This window comes from Crocodylus siamensis, chromosome 1, assembly GCF_052110815.1.
Source record: "Crocodylus siamensis isolate JL-2025a chromosome 1, ASM5211081v1, whole genome shotgun sequence".
NCBI classification, from domain to species: Eukaryota; Metazoa; Chordata; order Crocodylia; family Crocodylidae; genus Crocodylus; species Crocodylus siamensis.
The window spans coordinates 419,310,076-419,331,020 of NC_143395.1; the positions used below are offsets into that span (position 1 = coordinate 419,310,076).

A 20,945-nucleotide genomic window follows, 5' to 3' on the forward strand; every position below is an offset into this window, starting at 1 on the left:
CAAAAAGCCCCCTTGCTTTCCTTAATCAGCTTTTTGAGTAGGACTTCATGGCAAGGTTTGATATCACCTTTGCATACTAGTTATAGGCATTGCTTTATGAAGCTTCAGGGTGTGAACATAATTGGAAAAAAGCCATGAGTTAGTTTAGGTATAGTTCAGGAACACGATAGTACTTGTGGTTAGTGGACTGATGGCAAAGCTAAAGGATATTGGCCTTATTGGTAAAACTGCTTTGAACTAGTTCTGGGTTTTTTGTTTTTTTTTTTAATTAGTAAGCATCTTATCTATACCCTCTTAACATGGAATATACCATGTTATATGTGATTAATACATTCACCCTATAACAGTTTTTATAGACTGCTTGTTTGTGGGGTTGCAGATAACATGTATGCAATACAACTGAATGTTGTTAGGTGGCAAGTGTGTGTTTGAATGTTGGGATTAAACTGTTCTTGCTGTTGTTGTTACCACCTAGATTCTGCCTGTGAGTAAGAACAGTCAGATGATCACCTTCACGTTTCAGAACGGCTGCGTTGCCACTCTCCGCACAAGTGGAACTGAACCAAAGATAAAGTATTATGCGGAGATGTGTGCACCACCTGGACAAAGGTGAGGTTTTCCCTCCCTGTGTTGTATTAGACGTGCTGATTTGGACATCTTTGCACTTTATTCCTCTCTGCTTGAATGAACCATATTTCCAAATGTAGGGTAGTGGGTCTACACCCCTACTTCTCAAAGCATGTCCTTCATGCCCTACATGTTACTCAGGCCCTCTCTACACATTACATTTATACTGCGATTAACATGCTCATTGTGACATAAATCGGCAAAGTGCTACATGCGAAGCCATAAAATGTGGAGCAATTCATAAAAACATTCCATATACAATGCAGAAAGTTTTTAATTGCTGGTTTTTGTGGCACCTTAAATTGAATCTATGGCTGGGGTTGACAGTCAGCTGATGGTTGGCCCTGCGACTGCACTGGGGCTTGCTTGAGACCTGGGCCAGAGCCAGCAGTCAGCTAATTGTTGGCCAAAGCCTAGTTGGCCAGTGTAAGTGGAGGCTGGGGTTATGATCCCTGGCTCCTCCTGCAGCATCAAATAGTGATGGCATGATTGAGATTTGATTGTCCAGTCCCAAAATTGCACCTTCCACCATGCATGGGTGGCATGGCAGGATGCATGATTGTTGGGATTTGGGATCAGATTCCACTGCGCCATTAAGTGGACATATGCCAGGGGCCCTCATTCTTCAAATGGAAGGGGGAAGAGTTCTCCACATGGGAAATGGGGTTCAGGATAGGGATTGAGTATTCATAGTTTCATAGTAGCTAGAGTCGGAAGGGACCTAGGTAGATCATCTAGTCCGACCCCCTGCCTTGGCAGGAAAGAGCACCGGGGTCAGATGACCCCGGCAAGGTGCTCATCTAACTTCCTTTTAAAAATCCCCAGGCTAGGAGCCTGCACCACTTCCCCTGGAAGCTGGTTCCAGGCCCTAGCCACCCTGACTGTGAAGTAGCGCCTCCTAATATCTAATCTAAACTTACCCTCCGCCAGCTTGTGACCGTTATTCCTGGTCACTCCTGGCAGCGCACGGGGGAACAGGGACTCCCCCAATACCTGCTGATCCCCCCTGACCAGTTTGTAGCAGGCCACAAGGTCCCCCCTTAACCTTCTCTTGCGGAGGCTAAACAGGTTCAGGTCCCGTAGCCTCTCCTCATAAGGCCTGCCCTGCTGACCCTTGATCATACGAGTGGCCCTCCTCTGAACTCTTTCCATATCGTCCACGTCCCTCTTGAAGTGTGGCGCCCAGAACTGGACGCAGTACTCCAGCTGCGGCCTGACCAGTGCCGCATAGAGGGGGAGGCATGTCAGTGGCATGCACCCAAAGTGTGACCACAAAGTACAGTTGCCTCAGCAGTAGAGCAACTGGAGAGATGAGTTTCAGGCAACTGTTATTGCGGTAACTTTTTATCCATTTCTTTTGGAGTGAAGGACTTTCCTTTTCCTTCAATCTGTGCTTCTACTGACAAGAACATCAACCAGCAGCTGGGGCAAGTCCCCCACATGCAGGGGCATGCATTTGCTGTGGCAAAAATAACAGCAGCACATACTTGTGCTGCTGCTTTTTGCTGCTGCGGACATCCCTGCATGTGGGGTTTGATGTAGGGGAACATGCCACACTTCAGGCGAAGAGCTGTTTCCCCGCTGCTTTCGGCTCCTAGAGTGCTGGAGCAGCTGGCGGACAGCAAGAGATGGGGAGATGCTCTGACTGGCAGCCAGTGTCTTCCTGGAGGACCAAACCTCCATGTCTGCCAGCGTACACTCCTGTAGCTTGTGCTGCTGGGTTTTTTGGGCATTTTTTTGTGGCTTTTTTTTTTTCACTACCAGGATTTTCTCTTAGAAAATTTTGCTCCCTCGCTGCAAATTTGCAGTGCGGGGCACATTTTAATGTGCCGGGTGTGTGGTTTGTAGCACTGCAAAGAGGTTTGCGGTGCCACAAACCGTATGTGCCTGCACTTCTGGATCTGGCCTAGGACACAATCCACTTTTTCAGGAGTTCCTATTGTTTACATTGGCAGATAATGAAATCATAGCTTTGAATTACTCTGTGTGGCACTCTTCCCATTTCAGCAGGCATCTTGGTTTGTCTCCTCCCCCTTTCTCAAAAGGCTAATTTAGTCAGTGGCTTTGTTCATGGAACCTCATGTGATTGGGGGAGTGGGGGTCATCACAAACCCTTATAGAGTCTAAATTTCTGGCAAAAATAATAAATTCAGCATGATCTCATTACTCACTGTTGACGCCTCCTGTTTTTTCCAAGTTGAACAGGCCTTCGCAGGCCACTTTGGGGGTTTTTTTTCACTTTTTCCCCGCAGAGTGCTAAGTGCCCATATGCCCACACGTGCTCCACAGGGGCAAGAGGAGCTATGGATGCGTTGTCTGTGCAAAATGTGGCTACTTAAGGCACCTAAATTCAGATTTGAGCATCTGCTGTGAGGTCTCCAGATCTGAAGATATATTTTAATTTCCAGTTAACAGATTTTCATTAACATATAGAAGGGTTACTGCAATGAACTATCTTTTAATAGATTTCTGTTGTAACAAGGTTAAGTAACAAGTCAGTATTTTAACAGCAGTGTTCATTGTCACAATTAGAAGCAGAATAGCAACTGAAATGTATTACTTGTTCCTATGTTTAAATGTTGTATACAAGGGGGTGACATAAAGAACAAGCAGTGTCTCTCTAGCTCTAGTACAAGGTGACCAAAGCAGTTTGAAATGAGTACCACCCATGCCACATAAAAACAGACAGGGTGCATCAACATGTGCTTTCACTGTGGAACGGACTAATTAATTGATTAAACAGTCAATTAATTAACTCCGCTGTAGGATAATACTGCCTGGGACAAGTACTATCTTACAGCAGAGTAGTTGCGTGTGCTGAAATGCACATGTAGACAGTGACCAGGGCTGGCTGGGGCATGAGGGTGTTACAATGCTGGGACTGCTTGCTAGCTAGCCACATGCTGTAGCACCCTTGTGCCCCAGTCAGCCTCTCTGCAGCACGTTGAGCCAGGGTGGAGCAGCCCTGGTCTGGCAGGCTGACCCTGGGGGCTCCCAGCCCGGGGCTTCTCCTCTTAGGCTCAACCTGCTGCAGTCCCAGACATACATGTCAACACTGCACCCAGGAGAAATAAACTCTAGGGCCAGCTGCACTGGATTTTTTTGCTACGTGTTAATTGCACATTTGGATGCACTCACTGGGTCTATCCCCAATTCCAGTGACAGTGTAAAGTACAGTGGGAATCACAGGTGAGAGTGATGTGCATCTCAAGAAGCAGTCTGTCCTGCTGGATGTAGTCCAGATTTGGCTCCCTGGCTGCTTTCGTTAAACTAGATTTCTTCGTATGAGCTAGAAGACACCATTTGATCATTTGGTCTGGCACACATATTAGAGGCCACATATTTTCCCACGTATACCTATTTTACTCCCAATAACTTGCTTTTGTGTTTTTGAAAACATGCCTTGGGGAAGTATCCAGTCTGGATTTGAAGCTGCCATGAAATGGAGAAGCCACCTCTTCCCTTGTTAGCTTATTCCAATGATTATATTCACCTTCACTGTTTAAAACAAAAGTCTGGACCAAACTTGAGTTTGTATGGCTTTGAGTCTAGCCACTGGTTCTTAAGCTTTTGTCTACTCTGCTTAAAGCTCTTTAGCAGATGGTAAGAGATCTACATGAAAGTAATTATGTACTGTAATCAAGTCACCCCTTAAGCTTCTTTTTGCTAAGCTAGACAGACTGGACTTCTCAAGTGTTGGAATCCAGGAAGGAGGAATATCAAAACTGAACCAATGACAAGAAGCTTCTGCAGAAAATGCAGGGGCTCTTAAAATGCAAAGTTAGTGTACAGCTGCCATTTTGGCTAGGTCGCTGTTAATCTAACGTGTCCTCTCGTATGTCCTCCCTCTAGTGACAAAACCTTTCTGGAAGAGCAACTACAGAAACTCATTGAAGCTTTGGTTGAGAATTTCCTTGAGCCCAGTAAGAATGGACTGATCTGGCGCTCTGTTTAGTTTGCTCCTGGTTGGTTAAAGAAGTGACTCCTTGCACTGCATCACGTGGAACAAAGAAACCAAGAACAGAAGAACTTCATTTAGCATTCATTTAATATATGTGTGTGTGTTACTTAACTGGCTAAGTTCTTAAGACCTATAAAGAAGTAGCATCTTTTTGTCAGTTTTCTTACAAAAAGGCAAGCCTGCCAGACTGATTTGAAAGGAGCTGATGTTATTTTCCTGTTCTTTTGACCAAAAAAGACATTTGCATTAGTGGAAAGCAATTAACTTTAAAACGAAGGACTCCAGAAGGTTATGGCAGTTAAACCCTATGGTTGCTTGAGCTGTTGGGTTTCATGTTCACCTAACTTAAAATACCTTAGCAATTTTTGGTTTGAAAGACTACATCAGAAAGTTCTGTTAGTCGGAAGGGAATAAATGATCACATCAGACTGACAAAAGAAGCCTGCTTCTTCATAGCTGTGGTGTGAGTGTAGGTATCATCTACTGTTACAGGTCTTAATTTACCAAGTATGATAAAAACAGAGTTCTGTAAGTAGGATTTCTAGTTTAGGCAAGTGGTTACAGTATAATTTGTAGCTATTTAAATATCCTTCTGTTATCAAAGGTGCTCTTGGTGCATTCTCTCTCTTCCTGTGTGTATCTTAAGGAAATGTTTACTTGACAGTGAAACAATAGTGGCAATCCATGCAATGCTATTTGCAGGTTGGTTTTGATTGGTCTAACAGTGCCTTTCCTAGGGAGGGCCTCCAAGTGCGAAACAAATTGTACTACATTTTGGGATTCAATTAGTACGTCTAACCCCCAAAGGTCTGTTGAGCATGATGTTAATCCATTTAGGTTTCATCCACTTCATAAACATCCTCAGGTTTTCTGAATCTCAGTCCTCGTTATCTGAGAAGAGAGCATGTGGGGTTTTGTTTTGTTTTGTTTTGTTTTTTTAAAGGCAGACTTAAAAAGAAGTATTGGGAATACAGAGACTTAAACCCTGGGGGAATTGCCATATAACCTCTTTAAATTGTGCTGTCTGTGTACTGTTCTTACTTGTGAGAAAGGGAACTAAGGGAAATGAGACTGGGGCTGTGAATAATGACCCCTTTACTCATTCTCCTCTCCATGGTTTACAGTTTCACTTGCTGGCCAACCCCTTGTGGTGTCTGCATCCCTGTCCTCCCTATACAATCACTTTCTTTATCCCTTTCTTGTAAGTTTTTAGCTACTACCTATAATTAACAACTGGTCCCTTCTGCTCTGCCTGGAGCCTGATACTGCTAAACCCTTATAAAGTAAAGCAGTTGAGACCAGTGAAAAATGCTATAGTAGCCTTTAAGAAAAACATGCCTTTCATGTTCTGAATGTAGGATGGCATTGGAAAGCTCCTTTAACACCTGAAAAAGGGTTTACTGCTTAGCCTGTTCCTTTGATGCAACATCATGATGGTCACTAAATCAACCGCTAAATCATTGATGTAAACCTTTCACAATAAGGATAGTTATGCTCTGGACTCCTAGCCAATATGGCCCTAAAATAAGTAAATAGATCAAATAGGCATGGAATATACCCGTGTACTTAATCTGCTTAAACATGGCTATAAGACTCCTCCTCTTTTTTTGGTGAAGCTACTGTTAAATGGGTATATAGCCATGTTTATGTAGCCCAAGAGGCACTCCAGTTTAAACCAATGTTTTGCCACTGTTGTTAAATCTTTGACTTTGTCCTCCACCTTATTATACCCTTATAGCTGGACTTCAGAGGGCTGTGCAGAATGGCACCATACGTTTCTAAGCTAGGCGGATGTAAAGAGTACCATGTATCTGTGCGGGTATTGGATATTTCATGCTGACCGAAGCTTTGCACTATGACCGTAAATAAGTATTTTAGTTGTATATGAATGTACGCATACTGCAGGAAGTTTTGTCTGTGTTGCACAAATTCTTATTTACAAGCAATATTTATTTATTTTTATTTCAAGAGAAAAGTGATTTCCAAGCTGTCTGGACCGTTGAGTGAAATGTCTGTAATGCCAAAAAGGGTAATTTGTTGTTGTTTTTTTGTATATTTGATTGCTGTAGTGGGGGCAAATGGGTGAAAGCTCATGATATATTGCACAGCATGGCGGGAGGTACCCGTGAGATGGGAGAAAATCCTCTGTAGCTTGCTGCTTGGTGTTGAATTTCCATAGAAGAAAAGATTCGGGCCCTGCTGAAGTGAGTGGAATTTTTGCCATTCATTTTGCAGGCAGTGGGTTCAAACCGCTCTGGAGTTTTAATTTATTTAGTAATTCGGAAGAGAACAATTCATTTTGGTGTGGCATGAACAAAGCTAAACATTGCAGAAGAAGCAAATAGCGTTGTGTTATGTGGTTGGCCAGCTCTGCATACAGCGTAGCCGATGCTTGATGAAAACTGAGTGCCTCTGGCAAGGAGCTGAGCACTTCTTCCAGTTTAAATCAGGCCCCGGGGCTGCAGTTCCAGTTAGCTGGATGTCCTAACCACAACAGAAAGCTGTTTTGTGATAGACATTCAAATCTACTTCCCTAGGAGCCGATTTAGCCGAGTGTGGTCTGGATCTCATCTGCTTAATAGACGATGGAAGCATCTTAGTGCATATAGTCTTAAATGCTTAAAAGATTAAAAATTGGGGCGGTAGGGGCATGGAGGGGGTTGAGCCTTAACAAATCTGAGAAGTTGAGTACCTGTGGTTCTCTTAATCCACAGGCTCACCCCCCTCTCTTCGTCCTTGAGCAGTATGTCGTGGAAGTAGTATTGCTGTGGGAGTGTCGGCGACTGACTCCAGGATGAATGTGTTCTAAGGGTATAATAATTATTGCTGTTCAAATTGCTGCTACCAGTATTTTCCACTGATGTCTCTGTAATGCTTGACGTATCCATACTATTCCATTGGAGGAAGACTTTGCCTTTGTCTTGCCTTTGCATCACCACCTCCCTACTTTTGTTACTGTGAAATGATGTCATTCTGTTACCTCGCTGCTGAGTAACTTTTGCTGTGCCACTGTGCTTCCAAGTGCTGTGGACTTGTGGACTATTCTGAATAGCTTTTGTTTTCACTGTGTGAGAAGGTTAGCAATCCTTGAGCTGATCAACCCCTTCTGGTTTTGTCTTGATGTTTGACTCCGCTTTTTCCTGTTTTTATAATGCGTTTGTAGAGGAAATCTTCATGTTGCAGCTGTATGACAGCCAGTGATTTGTGTTTTGGCATTTGATAAGTTTGAGGGGTTTTTGTTTTGCACTGCTACATACGGAGGGGTTGATCCTGTCTCACTCTAGTTCTGTGGCAAAATCCCCCTGGCTCCCATGGGACTAGGAGATGGCCCCAACAGCACAGGAATTGCCAGCCAATTTTCAATATTTATAATACACCTTTGTACTTGCGTCTAGGCGCCTATCTCATTCAGGACAGGATGGTCTGTTCACTCAGTAGAAACAAAATCATGCCTGTTGATCACTTGAAGCGGGGTTGACACTGCTGCTCTCCATAACTGGGCAGTACTTCTAGCTGCGGCAGGAGCAGATAGAGAAAGCTCCTGAACATAGGTCCTCCTGCCTGGAAGCAATACCGTGATGCAACGCGGACAGCCTGCCAGTTGGTTGTAGAGCAGAATTTACTCCCCTGCTCCATGTGCACCGGGTGTATTGTTTTGTCCTCAAATTGGGAGTGAATAACTAGAATACAGTTAATTTTTTAAGCTCTCTCAACTTCCTTGAACCCACCAGAATTCACTCTTAGACCCAGTAATAAGTGAATGGGAATCGCATACTGGGGTCTGGCCGAGAACATCAGGCCAATGCTGAAGTAAAGCTGTTTGTGGCACCTCGGGCTTTTGTGCATGATCATGTAGGAGCTTAATAAATGGAAACCAGCCCAGGGCAGGAGCCAAAATAAAGTAGTTCTACACTCAATCGATCTTCCAAGCCATTAACAGCAACTCAGTTACTTTGCACTGAGTTTAGCAAGCTGCCCAGTTTTCCTTTGTGGGCTCACAAGAGAGCGTTTTCTCCCTTGGTACAGAGGATGCAGGATACAGGTAACTGTTTCAACCTGGGACAGCAGTAAAGTGTGAGGGTCCCCGTACCTGCAAAGGGCAGATCGAGACTGGTTTTTCAACTGTCCCTGCATCTCTGCGGGCAGGATGCCATTATAACACTGCCAGCCCCGGCTCTACAGTACTTGGGTAGGACCAGTCCCTTTTCATACCACTCCACACGTGCCAGACTGCTACCCTTCCGTGGTGTTCATCAGAGCTTCACATTGGCACCCTTGATCCCGAAGGGGTGGTTCAGAAAAACACCCTTGTTGTGTGCAGATGGGCCTCAAAGCTCCTGCACTGACAGCAAAAGCTTTGGCTTAGTCACTGCTGCTTTCAGGCACAGCCAAGCTACTGCTGTTACGGTAGCAAAGTAACCCCCGAGCGCCTAAAGCTGTGAGCCCCGGTCCTAAAACTGGCCAAGCAGAGGCCCGTTACAGCACAGGGTGCTTGTGTGCCCTCACCGGGGACAACCTCCTCACTGAGACTCCACCTAGGAAATGCCTGTGGCTGTGTTGGTGGGATCATTTGCCAAGACGTTTCTCTCTTGATATAGAGGCGATGAGTTGATGTAATACACGGAGGGCCCAAGACGCAGTCAGCATAGTTGCATTGCAGGGTGGTGTCTGGAGCCTGCGTAGCAGAGCTGTGCTCCCCACGCCACTGCAGCACAGACGTCGTAACCGCAGCTGCATGGCGAGGGTCACAGGTTGAGATCAGCAGTCCCCCCCCCCCCCAGCAAGGGGGATTCCTCCTGCCCCCCTTTCAAGCCTAGCTCCTGGTTCTTGCCACTTGAGGAGTCTTTTTGCCATTAAAAGGGAAATTATTAGTCCTAAAATTTAAGTTCCTCCGTTTATCAGTGCTCCTGGTGCCTGTAGGTCCAAATGACTTCAAGAAGCACCTGCTACAAGCAGGCGAGCATTTTCTGCTCCAGTGAAGGGAAGGAGACATGGTGAAGCCTGGATACTGAAAGCCTAATCCTGATTCCAGGTCCATATTCAGCTATTTCCCTTGCATGCTCAGTAGCTGATTCTTCTAATAGTACCCATGATATCTAAAGTAGCATTGTGCTCCTGATGTAGACCCTTAGAGTTTCAGATCTGTACCTGTCCTTGTTACCTATCCTATATCTTTTTTTTTGTTTAAGATATTAGGGTGTATTATAAATACAGACTGAGAATTTGCACTTTTCTGTATGTATTATTACGTGGACTTAGCTGAATGAAGTGTTGTAATAAACGTTCTCTTCGTAGTAGCTAGTCTCCACGTGTGCAGTGTGTGGCTTTTCTTCCCCTCCCTCGAGCTTGCTGGAGTATTTTTGACGCTTCTTGTGGTTGTGCTGTTTAGCAATTTTTGATCAGTAGATGAAGGAAGAAAGTGTGGACTAAACTATTTCACCATCCGAGTTGCAATGCTAGCTATATAGAAGAGTGCTTACAACAAGTGTCGCATTTCTTCAATATACACGTAATCAAATTATCCAATCTCTCAGGATGGGTATAACATACAGCCTGATGCTACAGCGAGAAGACGGGCCAAGCATGTGTCACGGACATGCTAGACATTTTAAGTGGGCTGAAATTGAGCAGAAAAATTTGAGCTGACGTTTCCTGGTAAGCTCTAAGACTGCAAAAATGTCTTTGCATTGATTTCTAAGTGTGCAGCCCTCCCTCTGAACAGGCCTCAGGCACACTGTTGCAATGGCGCGGGGCTGTGTGAGTGCTTAGCTTAGTGATATGACAAATGTCAAGCACAGTCAGAAATCGATGATTTTTCTGATGAATGGGTAGCACGAGGGCTGAGGCTCAGGCCCAGTGTTGCTCAGTTCCCAAAATGCAGATGTAGAGAGCACTCCAGGCACTGACCTGCTAACGTGGGTGGGTTAGGGTGGAACATCCAGGAATTCGGGATAAATTGAAACCTGTTATTTACATCAATACAGTGCCTGCAACCTGCAGCCTTTGTGCCTATTGCTCCCTCCTGTGGAGATGGGTCTGAAACAATCCAACCTGAACTGTGCCGAGGCTCAGGAGTTGCACTTGGACACACACAACACAGTAAAGCAAGGTTAGCCTGCAAACATGTTTGTATCTGGTCTCTAAACCCCCCCATGAGGTCTCATGGGATAAGGGCACCCCCATTCACCGGGAGTCCTTCCTCCCCACAAAGACCCTGGGAGCTCCCTTCTCCTAGGGCAGTGGATTGAAGGAACAAAAGGGCAGAGGGACCAAAAGAGCTCAGGGACAGGGCAAGAGGGGATGTCATCCAACCACCACATGGCTAGGTTGGGCGCCAAGGTAAAGCCCCAGCTCCATGGCGAGATGGGCACCAATCAGAAAGATGCAACTGGTCCCCTTCCCTCCTTGCAGCCACCAAGTGTCCAGCCTGGTCAGGTGTCACATACTGGAAAAAGGGTTGGCAATGCTTTCAGGGGCAGGACGTGCTTGTGTGTCCCCCTTTTGATGAAGGGGCAGAAGGAGGGACTGGAGAACACAGGTTGGGTTCAGTGTGCACTGTCTTTCTCCCATGCATGTCTCCTCACCTGCAGGTGGTCGAATATTGTCAGCCTTGCTTCTCTCTCACGTGCCTAGAAACTGGTGATGAGCATGCTCCGAATACTACTCACAAATGCATGGAGATCTGAGTTCCTGGCACAGGAACCTAATAAGATCCTGAATAGGGGCAGAAAGCTCCCAGGTGCTCGTACCCAGCACACAAGCCCCTGCACAGACTGGAAGGTGCAGATTGCTGAGCCACTGACATCTCTCCCTGCAGCGGTTGACTCGGAAAGCAGCCCTGAGGAGTTCAGGACATGGAGGAAGCTTCTTGGTGGTGGTGGACCCTGCCAGCATCCAGACCTTTCTCCTGCTGTCCCATCTATTATAAGGGCCTAGTGCGAACATCGAGGTATGGTTCTCAGGGAACAGCAAATGTAGTAATACCTATTTCTCCTTGCACTTGAGAACAACTTGCAGTGCGTGAAACTGTCCCAGATTTCCTACAAGAGCACAGGAAGCAGTCCCTTGTGATACTGCAGAGAGGAACGTGGTGGTCATCTCCCAGCAGGTAGAGACGGTCCAGGTGATTGTCCCAGCTGATCCTTGTCCCCTGCCTTACACCTGTCTAAAATCGTGGTGTCCCCCTGACATCGCCTCCCCTCTGAAGCTGCCTACTATGTCCTGTCTCTGGCAGTGGCTGTGCAGGTGCTGCCCTCTAGCATGACTCCTGCCTGCCCACCCAAGCCTTCCTGTCTGCTCAGAAGCCCCCTGAACAGCCCATGGGATCTTCCCTTGCCCCCCAGCACACACCAGTTTGAGCTGCAGATCTGGCTTTCCTAGGGAATATGACAGCCCTCCCTGCTTAGCTACCTGCTCTGTGCCCCTTCCCTGCCCTCCCTGCTGCTTGCTTTTGTCCTGTGGTGCTGGTGCCTCTCAGGCCAAAGGAGCATACAGGAAGGGGGCAGCAAATTGTTTAGACCTGAATCCCTGCAAGCCAGCCCTGTGAAATGGTGGCGCACAAACCACGGTCCCTCCACAGCTCTACCAGGATTTGTCACCTCTACAGGCTGAACAGCATCCAGCCCTTTTTCCTGGGAGGCAGGACACTCCTGACCATTTGTTTAGAAGTCACCTGAGGCCTAGTCGGGGTACAAATTCCCGCAGATACTGTGTCGAGCTAGATCCCCAGATGTGTGGGGACTTGCTGGTCTGGGCTCTGGTCCCCTCGTCTGGCTTCTCTGCATTGGCTGTGTGCTAGACCTGTGACCTGTAGCTCCAGCTGACCTGGCTGGGATCTAGCAGCTGATGCTTCTCGTCGAAGCAGTTGGTGGATTCTCTCCCCTGGATCCCAAAACCTCCCACCCTTCCTGCACCATGCAGAGCCCTTTATTGATACAGGCTTTTCTCAGGCAAATGCACTGCAAATCTCTCCTGCCAGTACCAGGGGCCTATAAGAGAAAGAGGAGGCCAAAGCTTGCCCTTATGATTGTGGGAGCCCCAGGACTTAGGCCAGGACCCTGTTGTGCCAGGGGCTGAACTAACAGCATAAATTGATAGGTCCTGCTCCACAGACGGGAGAACAGCTGGAAACATGGGGGAGATCAAGGAAACAGCGAGGCTAGGTGCCTGCTGAATTAATTGAGATCCGCAAGTGGCTGGAAGTGCAGCTAACAAAGTCTCTGCAATTGTCATCGCTGGGGACCTGTTGTGCTGTCCCTTGCAAAGAAACCCCACCAGCCAGGAGTCTCATTCCCCCAGAGCGATGCTTGCAAGCGCTGATGTGTCTGACTCTGGGATACCGTGTGAATCCCTTCGTGGGGCAGCAAAGGGGGAAAAAGGTTAAAACAGGCCTATTTGTCACACAGAGGAAACCTTGGGCTTAGGCCCTCCCAGAAACTATAAGCCTCCCTCTGTTGTTAGAAGGAGGCCAGTGAACACAGAACAACTTGATTCCTGGGGACCAAAAATGAAAAAAAAACAGGGACAGGAGTGGAAATCAGCTGTGAGGTTAGATGCGCGGCAGCAGGATGCATCGCCCATCCTTCGAAGAACGCAGTTTGGTCACGCCCTGCACCCTGGGCTCCAGCTCTGTGGAGCAGCAGCAACCCCTGGAGCTCAATAGGGCAGCACAGGCAAAGGCACAAGCAGAAGGAAGTCATAGCCAAGGGACCAGAAATTTGGAGAAGGAGCCAAAGAGGAAGCTTTGCTCCAGGGAGCGTCGGGCTTTAAAAGCCATGAGCAAACTCTTATATGTGCCTGAGAGTGACATATCAAAGGTTTGAGCACTTGGGTTGCATCTGTCTTCAAGGAGGCACACGACCTTCCTGCTGCAAGTGCTGCAGTACCTGGGCACGCTGATGAGCTGCCCCTTCCTGGCATCGGGAAGAGGGATCTAGTGACATAAGACGGCCACCTAGCAGCGTAGGATCCTGGAGCCCTGGGATGAGGACCATTGGAGTTCACTGGGCAGCTTCATTTTTAACACCGGTTGCGGGGATTTGTCAGTCTCATTCGCATGAGCGAAGGAAAGAAAGAGGCAAGGATCTGTGAGGGCGATCTCTTTTACAGGGCTAACTGCATAGCTGAGATGGGGTTAGACAAGCTTTCCAATGCAAGATATTCGTCATCAGGTGTGAGCAGTAAAAGTCAGCACAGCACAGCAAAGAGCAGTTGTCATAAAATCAATATCAGGGTCAGTTTTCATTGTCCAGCCAGCTTATGAATTTTGCTTCCCAGGCTGGCCTTTTCAAAGCTGGTTGGATGCTAAGAAACAAAGACTTAACACTGATACTGGTTATATGGCATGTTATACCCTACCTAATGGCTGATTTCTTTCCGCATATGAAAGATGAGAGCAGCCCTCCTCCCTTCTGGTAGGCTTTGTCTCCCACTAATCAGCTTTTCTGCTAATTGCTTGTCTTCTACCCCTAGGGATTTCTCCCTCCTCCCTCTTCCTACTGTTTTTTACTATGCTGTGTTGTGCTGGCTTTTACTGCTCAGACCTGATGAAGAATGCTTCACATTCAAAAGCTTGTTTAACTCCTTTTCCACTGTGCAGCTGGTTCCATGAAGGAGATCACCCTAAGAGATCCTTGCCTCTCTCAATTCCTGGACCATCATAGCTGCTCCATCACTCTCTTACCACCAAAGGAAGGAGAAAAGATGCGATCCATAAGCCGCTGTGAAAGCCAGGTGACCAGCCTTAAGGAAGTGAGAGACTCCGAGCATATCTACGTATGTATTTACCTGTGCCTAAACTTAATACACCTTTGCTTAAGGGGCATTAAACAGATTTAGGCATGTGTCTACACATGAACATACTAATACGCATTAAGGTGCATTAAATTTAGCCATGAATTGCTAAGTCACATTAGTTCATTAACACGGTGTGTATCCGTTGACACATGTTAATGTGCATTAACATGTTTACACATGTGCTAATGCGACTTAGCTATTCACATCTAAATTTGCTATCTGCTAAATTTGCTAGCTAGCTTTAAACTGCCATTTTTAAGGTGCATTAAGGGTGCACACGTGTAGAAATGTGCCCTTAATGTGCCTTTAAAATGGCAATTTAGGCTAACCCTGCTTAAATGAGACATATGTAGGTGCACCCTCCATGCTGGATGATTTGCCAGTACTGCAAATACAGCCAGCAGGGCCTGCCACATTCAGGCCCAGCTAGATTTTGGGGTGTCTTTGGGGAAGATGGTCAGGCGACTGCTTCCCCTGTGTTTCAGTGTCAAGGAGCATGAGGACACATTGCCCAGGGAGATGGCCCCTAGGAGCACATCTGCACGAAGAGTGAGCTAGAGCCATGGGCTTGAAAAGGACTTTGAGAGTTGCTCAGTCTATCTCCCTTAGTCCAGGTGCAGATGTTGCTGCACCTCACCCGTCCCAGGCAGATGTTTCTGCAGAGGTTTATCTCCAATAAAGGAGCTTCCACAGTTGGCAGTACATGAAGGTTTCTGGAAGAAGCCAGAATGGCAGAGCTCTGTAATCCTTGAAGTTAAGCTGTGGGATCGTTCCTTGAGCGTGTCGGCAGCCCAAGCAAAGCTGAGACCAGTCGCAGATAAGAGACAGCAGCCCAGAGTCACAAAGTTGATTCTCCACTTGCTCCAAACAGCCCTTCTTCCTTCGCACACCCCTCTAGTCCTGCCAAGGCCTTCACCCCCATTTGCACTCCTTTCTTTTCCCAGCCCTGTGAATGGATGATCTGAAGCCTGAGCCCAGCAGTTAAGGCAGGTTGAAGATGGTTCCTACTCAATTTATTGTTGTAGGTACAAAAAAAGCTGGAGAGCACTTCACCAGCTCGGAGGCACTTCCCAGTGCCCCAGCAGGCTGGACAACAGCACACTGCGAAGAGCTGTGGGCTGGTAACGTCTGGAGGCAGCTGTTGTCACAGCAGACTCCATCCATGCACAGCTCCCCAGGACAGGGGCACTGATGCCCTGTCTGACCATGCTGGGTAAAGAGCAAACATCAGCACTGTCTTTGCCAGGAAGTGAAAGGGGGGCAGATGAGGGGTGAAGAAAGACGGGTCGTGTTTTTTCTGGGGCAAGTTGAGGCCTGGAGACCTAGAGACTGGATCAGAGGATGAGTGCCTGGTGCTGCCATCCTTCTGGGGAAGCAGGTAGGCAGATGCTCCCCGGCTGCATGCTGTGGTTGGAGCTAAGCAAGGTCTCCGATGAAGTCTGGGATACAACACAACACAGCAAAACAGCCAGCTCCCACCTTTACTCAGCTCTGGGGAGCTGCTTGAAACCTGCTTCCAAAATAACTTTATGAGCTACAAGAACATGACCTGTTGCTTGCGATGAGGCCTGCAGACGATGTCTGGGGACAGTCCATAACCATGATGTGTCCTGGGAGGTGTTAGGAAGTGTAAGTGGTGTGGTCCCATGTACCTTGCCTAGACTCAGCAGCTTTGTGACCGGTATGGCCTCCCGCGCAGCTAGGCTGAAGGACGATCTGCTGGCTGTTCAGGTTGGGCTGAGCATCCTGTAACACATGCAACAAGACACCCTCAACTAAGCTTTGGGAAAACTGAAGACTTGTCTACACCAGGGTCATGCGGCGGCTTTATCATATGCACGTCACGGCCTTGCAAAAATATAGAAACCTAGAGAAGTAGGGCTGGAAGGGACCTGACGAGATGGGGCTGAGGCAGGATCCGCCCTATCCAAACCATCCCTGACACATCCATCATCTAAACTCTCTGTAAAACTATTGTCAACCCTCACACAACACAAGGCATCACACCTGAACCTGCCACAGGTAAAGCAGAGGGATCACGGCAGCCAACATCCTGCTTCGATAAAATATTAATACACGCTCAGGAGTTTCCAGGTCAGAGGCCACGTGTGTCTGGGACATGTCTCACTCCACAGCCCATGCTGCTCAAGGCTGTAGATACTGAGTGGGAGACCTTCCCGAAGATGTCAGGGAGAGCAGCTTAGCCTAGCTGCAAGGAAGCTGATTTCTTCTTATCTTTTTCCCAGATGGCGCAGAGAGCAATCACTCGCCTTCCTTTTCGCTGTAGCTTTTTGCCTACTGGGATTATAGAATCACAGACAAGGAGGGTGGAAGGGAGCTCAGGGGCTCACATCTAGTCCAACCCCTGCTCCAAGCAGGACCAGCCCCAACCGCATCATCCCAGCCAAGGCTTTGTCTACCTGGGGCTTAAAATCTTCCAAGGATGGAGACTCCACCACCTCTCTGGGTAACTTGTTTCAGTGCTTCACCACCCTCCTCGTGAGGAAGTTTTCCCTAATATCCAACCTCAACTTCCCTCGCTGCAACTTGAGCCCATTGCTCCTTGTTCTGCCCCCCTGAGAACAGCCCAGCTCCATCCTCGTTGTAACCCCTGCAGGGAGGTGAAGGCTGCTATCAAATCCCCCCTCAGTCTTCTCTTCTGCAGACTCAATCAGCCCATTTCCCTCAGCCTCTCCTCCCCAGTCCTGTCTCCCAGCCCCACAACCATTTTCATTGCCCTTCAGTGGACTCTCTCCAATGTGTCCACATCCTTTCTGTAGTGGGGGCCCACAGCTGGACACAGGACTCCAGATGTGGCCTCCCCAGTGCTGAATAGAGGGGAGGAATCACTGCCCTCGATCTGCCGGCACCGCTCCTGCTGATGCAGCCCGGGATGCCGGCCGCCTTCTTGGCACCAAGGGCGCACTGCCGGCTCCTGTCCAGCTTCTTGTCCCCTGTCCCCCCAGGTCCTTTTGTGCAGAGCTACTGCCCAGCCGGTCACCCCCCGCCTGTCCCGGGGCATGCGACTGCTCTGTCCTAAGTGCAGGACTTTACACTTGTCCTGACTGAACCTCATGAGAAGACTATGAGAAACCAGGGGCAGGCAGCTGCAGCCTCCCCTCATGTGTGCCTTTCCAGAGGCCTTGACTCTACTTCTCCAACAGACCGTGGAAGAGCAAACCTGCACCCTCCTGCGGTGTGAGCTGCTCCTCCCCCGGCTGGGTGCTGTGGCCCCAAGTGCTGACTGGAGCTGGCCTCTGGGGCACTATTGAAATGGAGGCCAGGAGAGATTAAACCCCATCTGTCAACCCCCGGGATGGGTGGGGAGCAGGGCAGTCATGCTCTTGCTAAATCCAGCAGAGCTTGAAGGGTTAGGGGCGTGAGATTTGGGCTCAGCACTCTCTGACTGCCCTCCCTGCTCTGAGCTAGGGCCTGTCCTCACTTCAGACGGTCCTGCTGCCCTCAGGACCCCGTGAAGTGGTGTCATGGGTCCTGTGTCCACAGCAAATGGAGGCAGCTCAGCATGCAGAGCCCATGCTTCCTGCAGCAAGAGGGGCTGACTCCTGCCCTTGCAGTGCCCGGGGGTCCTGACCTATTCCCAGGGCTCTGCTGCCTGCCCACACCCAGCCAGATGTGGCAGGATGCTTCTGGATCCCGGCCGCCGCGATGAACGCAGCCGTGGACCTGGGTCCCGGTTCCACGGCTCCCATCGCTCCCTGGGGCGGCTGCTTCATCTACCTGCGATCCCAGGCGAGGGTCCGGCTAAGGGCAGTGTGATGGAGAGGCAGCCAGGGGGCTGGCTGCAGTGACTTTTTGCAAGGAGGGACACGCCGGAAGGGGAGCAGGTGTTGAATACCACCCCTCCATGTGCCTGGATCCCAGCTCTGGAAGCACTTTGCTGGAATATCATTTATTGAGGAAAAGGGGCTGAAAGGGTTAGGAGGGGTCACGCGGCAGGGCCAGCTGTGCACCTCTGGCTAAGGCGGGAGGAGCAGGGGCTGGTTTGCAATAACCCTTGTGGGCACGCTTGCCTGCGATTACTCACGCTGGGCACTGAGGGGCTCCAAACCCCACAGAAATGCTCTAGCTGGGAATAAACCTCTGATGGGGGAAAGAGAGAGAGCCCATCCCAGACCTGATGATAAAGTGCTTTATTGCTCCTGCCCTCTCAGTTTTCTGGATCATCACCTCCACCCTGGTTTGTGGATCGGTGTCACGCAGCGCCAGGCCGCTGGACACCCGGAGAAGGGGGCACGGCCGCGTGTTCTCGGGTAGTCCCGGGACCATCTCCCCTTCGGGTTTCATAGGTCGCCGGTGGCTGGGCCGAAGAGGCAGTGCAGCCTCCCGGCAGCAAGGTTTGGGCTGCGCACAGGGGCAAGGAGACCGCGACATGGAGTCAAGCCCAGGTGCTGCGTTCGGCGTTTTGGGGGGTAACGCGGGGCCTGATTCTGACCCCGTCCCATCCTCCTAGTAGCTCCTCACCCCGTGCATGGGGGCAGGCAGCTCTGTGGCAAAACAGGACCGGATTCTACTGGGGTTTTTTGGACACGCATTTAAAATGCTGGATCCCACCTGGGTGTTGGAGGAGGACTCGAGCAGCGTATAACACATGGGGGGGCTTGGGTGGGTGTGTAACACGCAGAGGCTGTCCCTGCAGCCGGGGTATGCAGGTTGCCTGTACCCAGAAGTGCCCCGCTGGGCCTGGGTTTGGACATGCCGCAGGGCCTAAGCACCGCGGTGGTCCTGGCCCCTTTGTTTCCTGTTGCTCTTTGTTCCCCGTGCTCGTGTCAGGGACTGATCAGGCCGGCTGGCCCGGGTCTAGCACCTCAGCAGCCACATGGACAGCAAGCCCCAGCTGTTGAGCTCTGCCCCCATTTCTGAGCAGTGAGCATCTTGGTTGGGGAGTGCCACCCATCCCTCAGCACTGCCTGGGGCCCTGCGGTTGCTGCGGTAAGCCTCCTGGTTTCTGACTCCTGCTTTCACTTGTTTCTGGACTTCGGCTTTGGATTTCCCCGTGGATCTATTCCTGGCGCCTGCCCCCCTCTTGGACTTCATCCTGTGGGTTGTCCTTGAGATTGGTACTCCGCGTCTGATCCCTGGATCCGTACCCTGGACTATGTTGTGGACTCTGCCCCGGGTTTTCCCTCTGGCTTTGGTAATGTGGCCCCAGGCTTTGACCCAGCCCCAGGTCCTTGCTTTTACTCGCTGGTCTCACCATTAGGCCAGACTGCCTATGCCCTGGTCCTTTACAGCCTGTGATTTCCCTCTATTGCCCCTATGCCGGGGCGGGCAATTATTTTGGGCGAAGGGCCACTTACCGAGTTCTGGCAAACTGTTGAGGGCTGCATTTCCCTTTCCAGTGCACGGAAGCAGGAACAGCCCCATGGTCCCAGGCCAGAAGCCTCTGCTAGGCAGGGGGTTCTGGTTGGGCCAGGGCTGGGCAGACCTTGCTGCTGGGTCCTGCCACTAGCTTCCTCTGGGTCCTGCTGGCCCTGGCTCCTGTCATCTTTGACAGGAAACTAGGAGCAAATAAATAATAATTTTCTAATTTTTTGGGGGGCCCCACAGGCCGGAGAGAATGGCTTGGCGGGCCAGATGCGGCTCCCAGGCCGTATTTTGCCCTACCCAATAAAAAGAATCGGTAACCATAATGAATGTTAATTGGGGGATTTCCTCAGCCCTTCAGATGTGTTGCACTGTACTCCTCACTTTTTTAGTTGGGCTCCCCGGGGTTTTTCTCTCAATGGCCCAGCTATGACTGAGATCTGATGTCGTAACCTGGAGCCTCTGGGTGCTGGGTTTGCTTTGCTCTGTGCCTGCTGCCCTGTTCTGAATTGCTCCAGCACAGCGAGCGCTCCAACAGCAGGCACATGCATGCACGTGTGCACCCCACTACATACATGTGCATACACACATGCGTACACACGTATATTTTTCTGTGCATGCTGCCCACGTATTGATCATATCCTAGAAACTTAGGGCTGAAAGGGACCTCCAACGGTCATATCTAGTCCAACCCCGTGCCCCAGGCAGGATCAGTCCTGTCCAAAACCAGCCCAGACAAACCCATTGTCCAACTTCCTAGCAAAACCACGGTCACCCCTGACAGCTCCAGGCGTCACAACCGACTCTGCCACGGGGAAAGAAGGGGGACCAATGTCCTGCTGCTGCAAAGGTTGTTAATATACACTCGGGAGATCCCATGTGGAGGCCGTGCCCCTGCTACAGAGAAGGCAACCCCTTCCAAGCCCTTGCCGTTACATATAGGAGGAATGGCAGGTATGTGCAGGCAGAGATATTGGCTTAAGGCAGGGATCCTCAACCTTCCTAGACTTGAGACCCCCTTGTCAGGCTCCAGACCCCGCTCCTTGGAAGATGTCTGCCCTTTGCTTTTACTCCTTGCTTGACTACAGAAAAATAATAGAACGGTGTTTCTGTTGCAGGGAGCTCAGCCACCCCACAACAGGAGAGCATGATTTTAACAGGCTGGATTCCTGTTTGAAATCTCTGTGGATCACGTTTGCACACCAAACCGTGCTGATGATGTGCGGCGCCCTGGCTG

General features: G+C 49.4%; 1 protein-coding gene across 2 annotated transcripts in view; it reads left to right on the forward strand.

Moving 5' to 3' along the window:
• The window catches only part of PGM2L1 (phosphoglucomutase 2 like 1), a 57,514-nt gene extending 47,622 nt beyond the window's left edge, over positions 1-9,892 (forward strand). Inside the window, exons 13-15 of one of the 2 annotated variants that reach the window (XR_016439682.1) lie at positions 476-609; positions 4,480-6,617; positions 7,303-9,892. Coding sequence is in view for 1 of the 2 variants with exons in the window: in XM_090030903.1 (XP_089887029.1) it covers positions 476-609; positions 4,480-4,582 (237 nt within the window). In the remaining variant the exon portion in view is untranslated. Of the gene's footprint in view, positions 1-475; positions 610-4,479 lie in introns of both variants that reach the window. The other variant, XM_090030903.1, reaches the window with a different exon arrangement.
• The last annotated feature ends 11,053 nt before the right edge of the window (positions 9,893-20,945 follow it).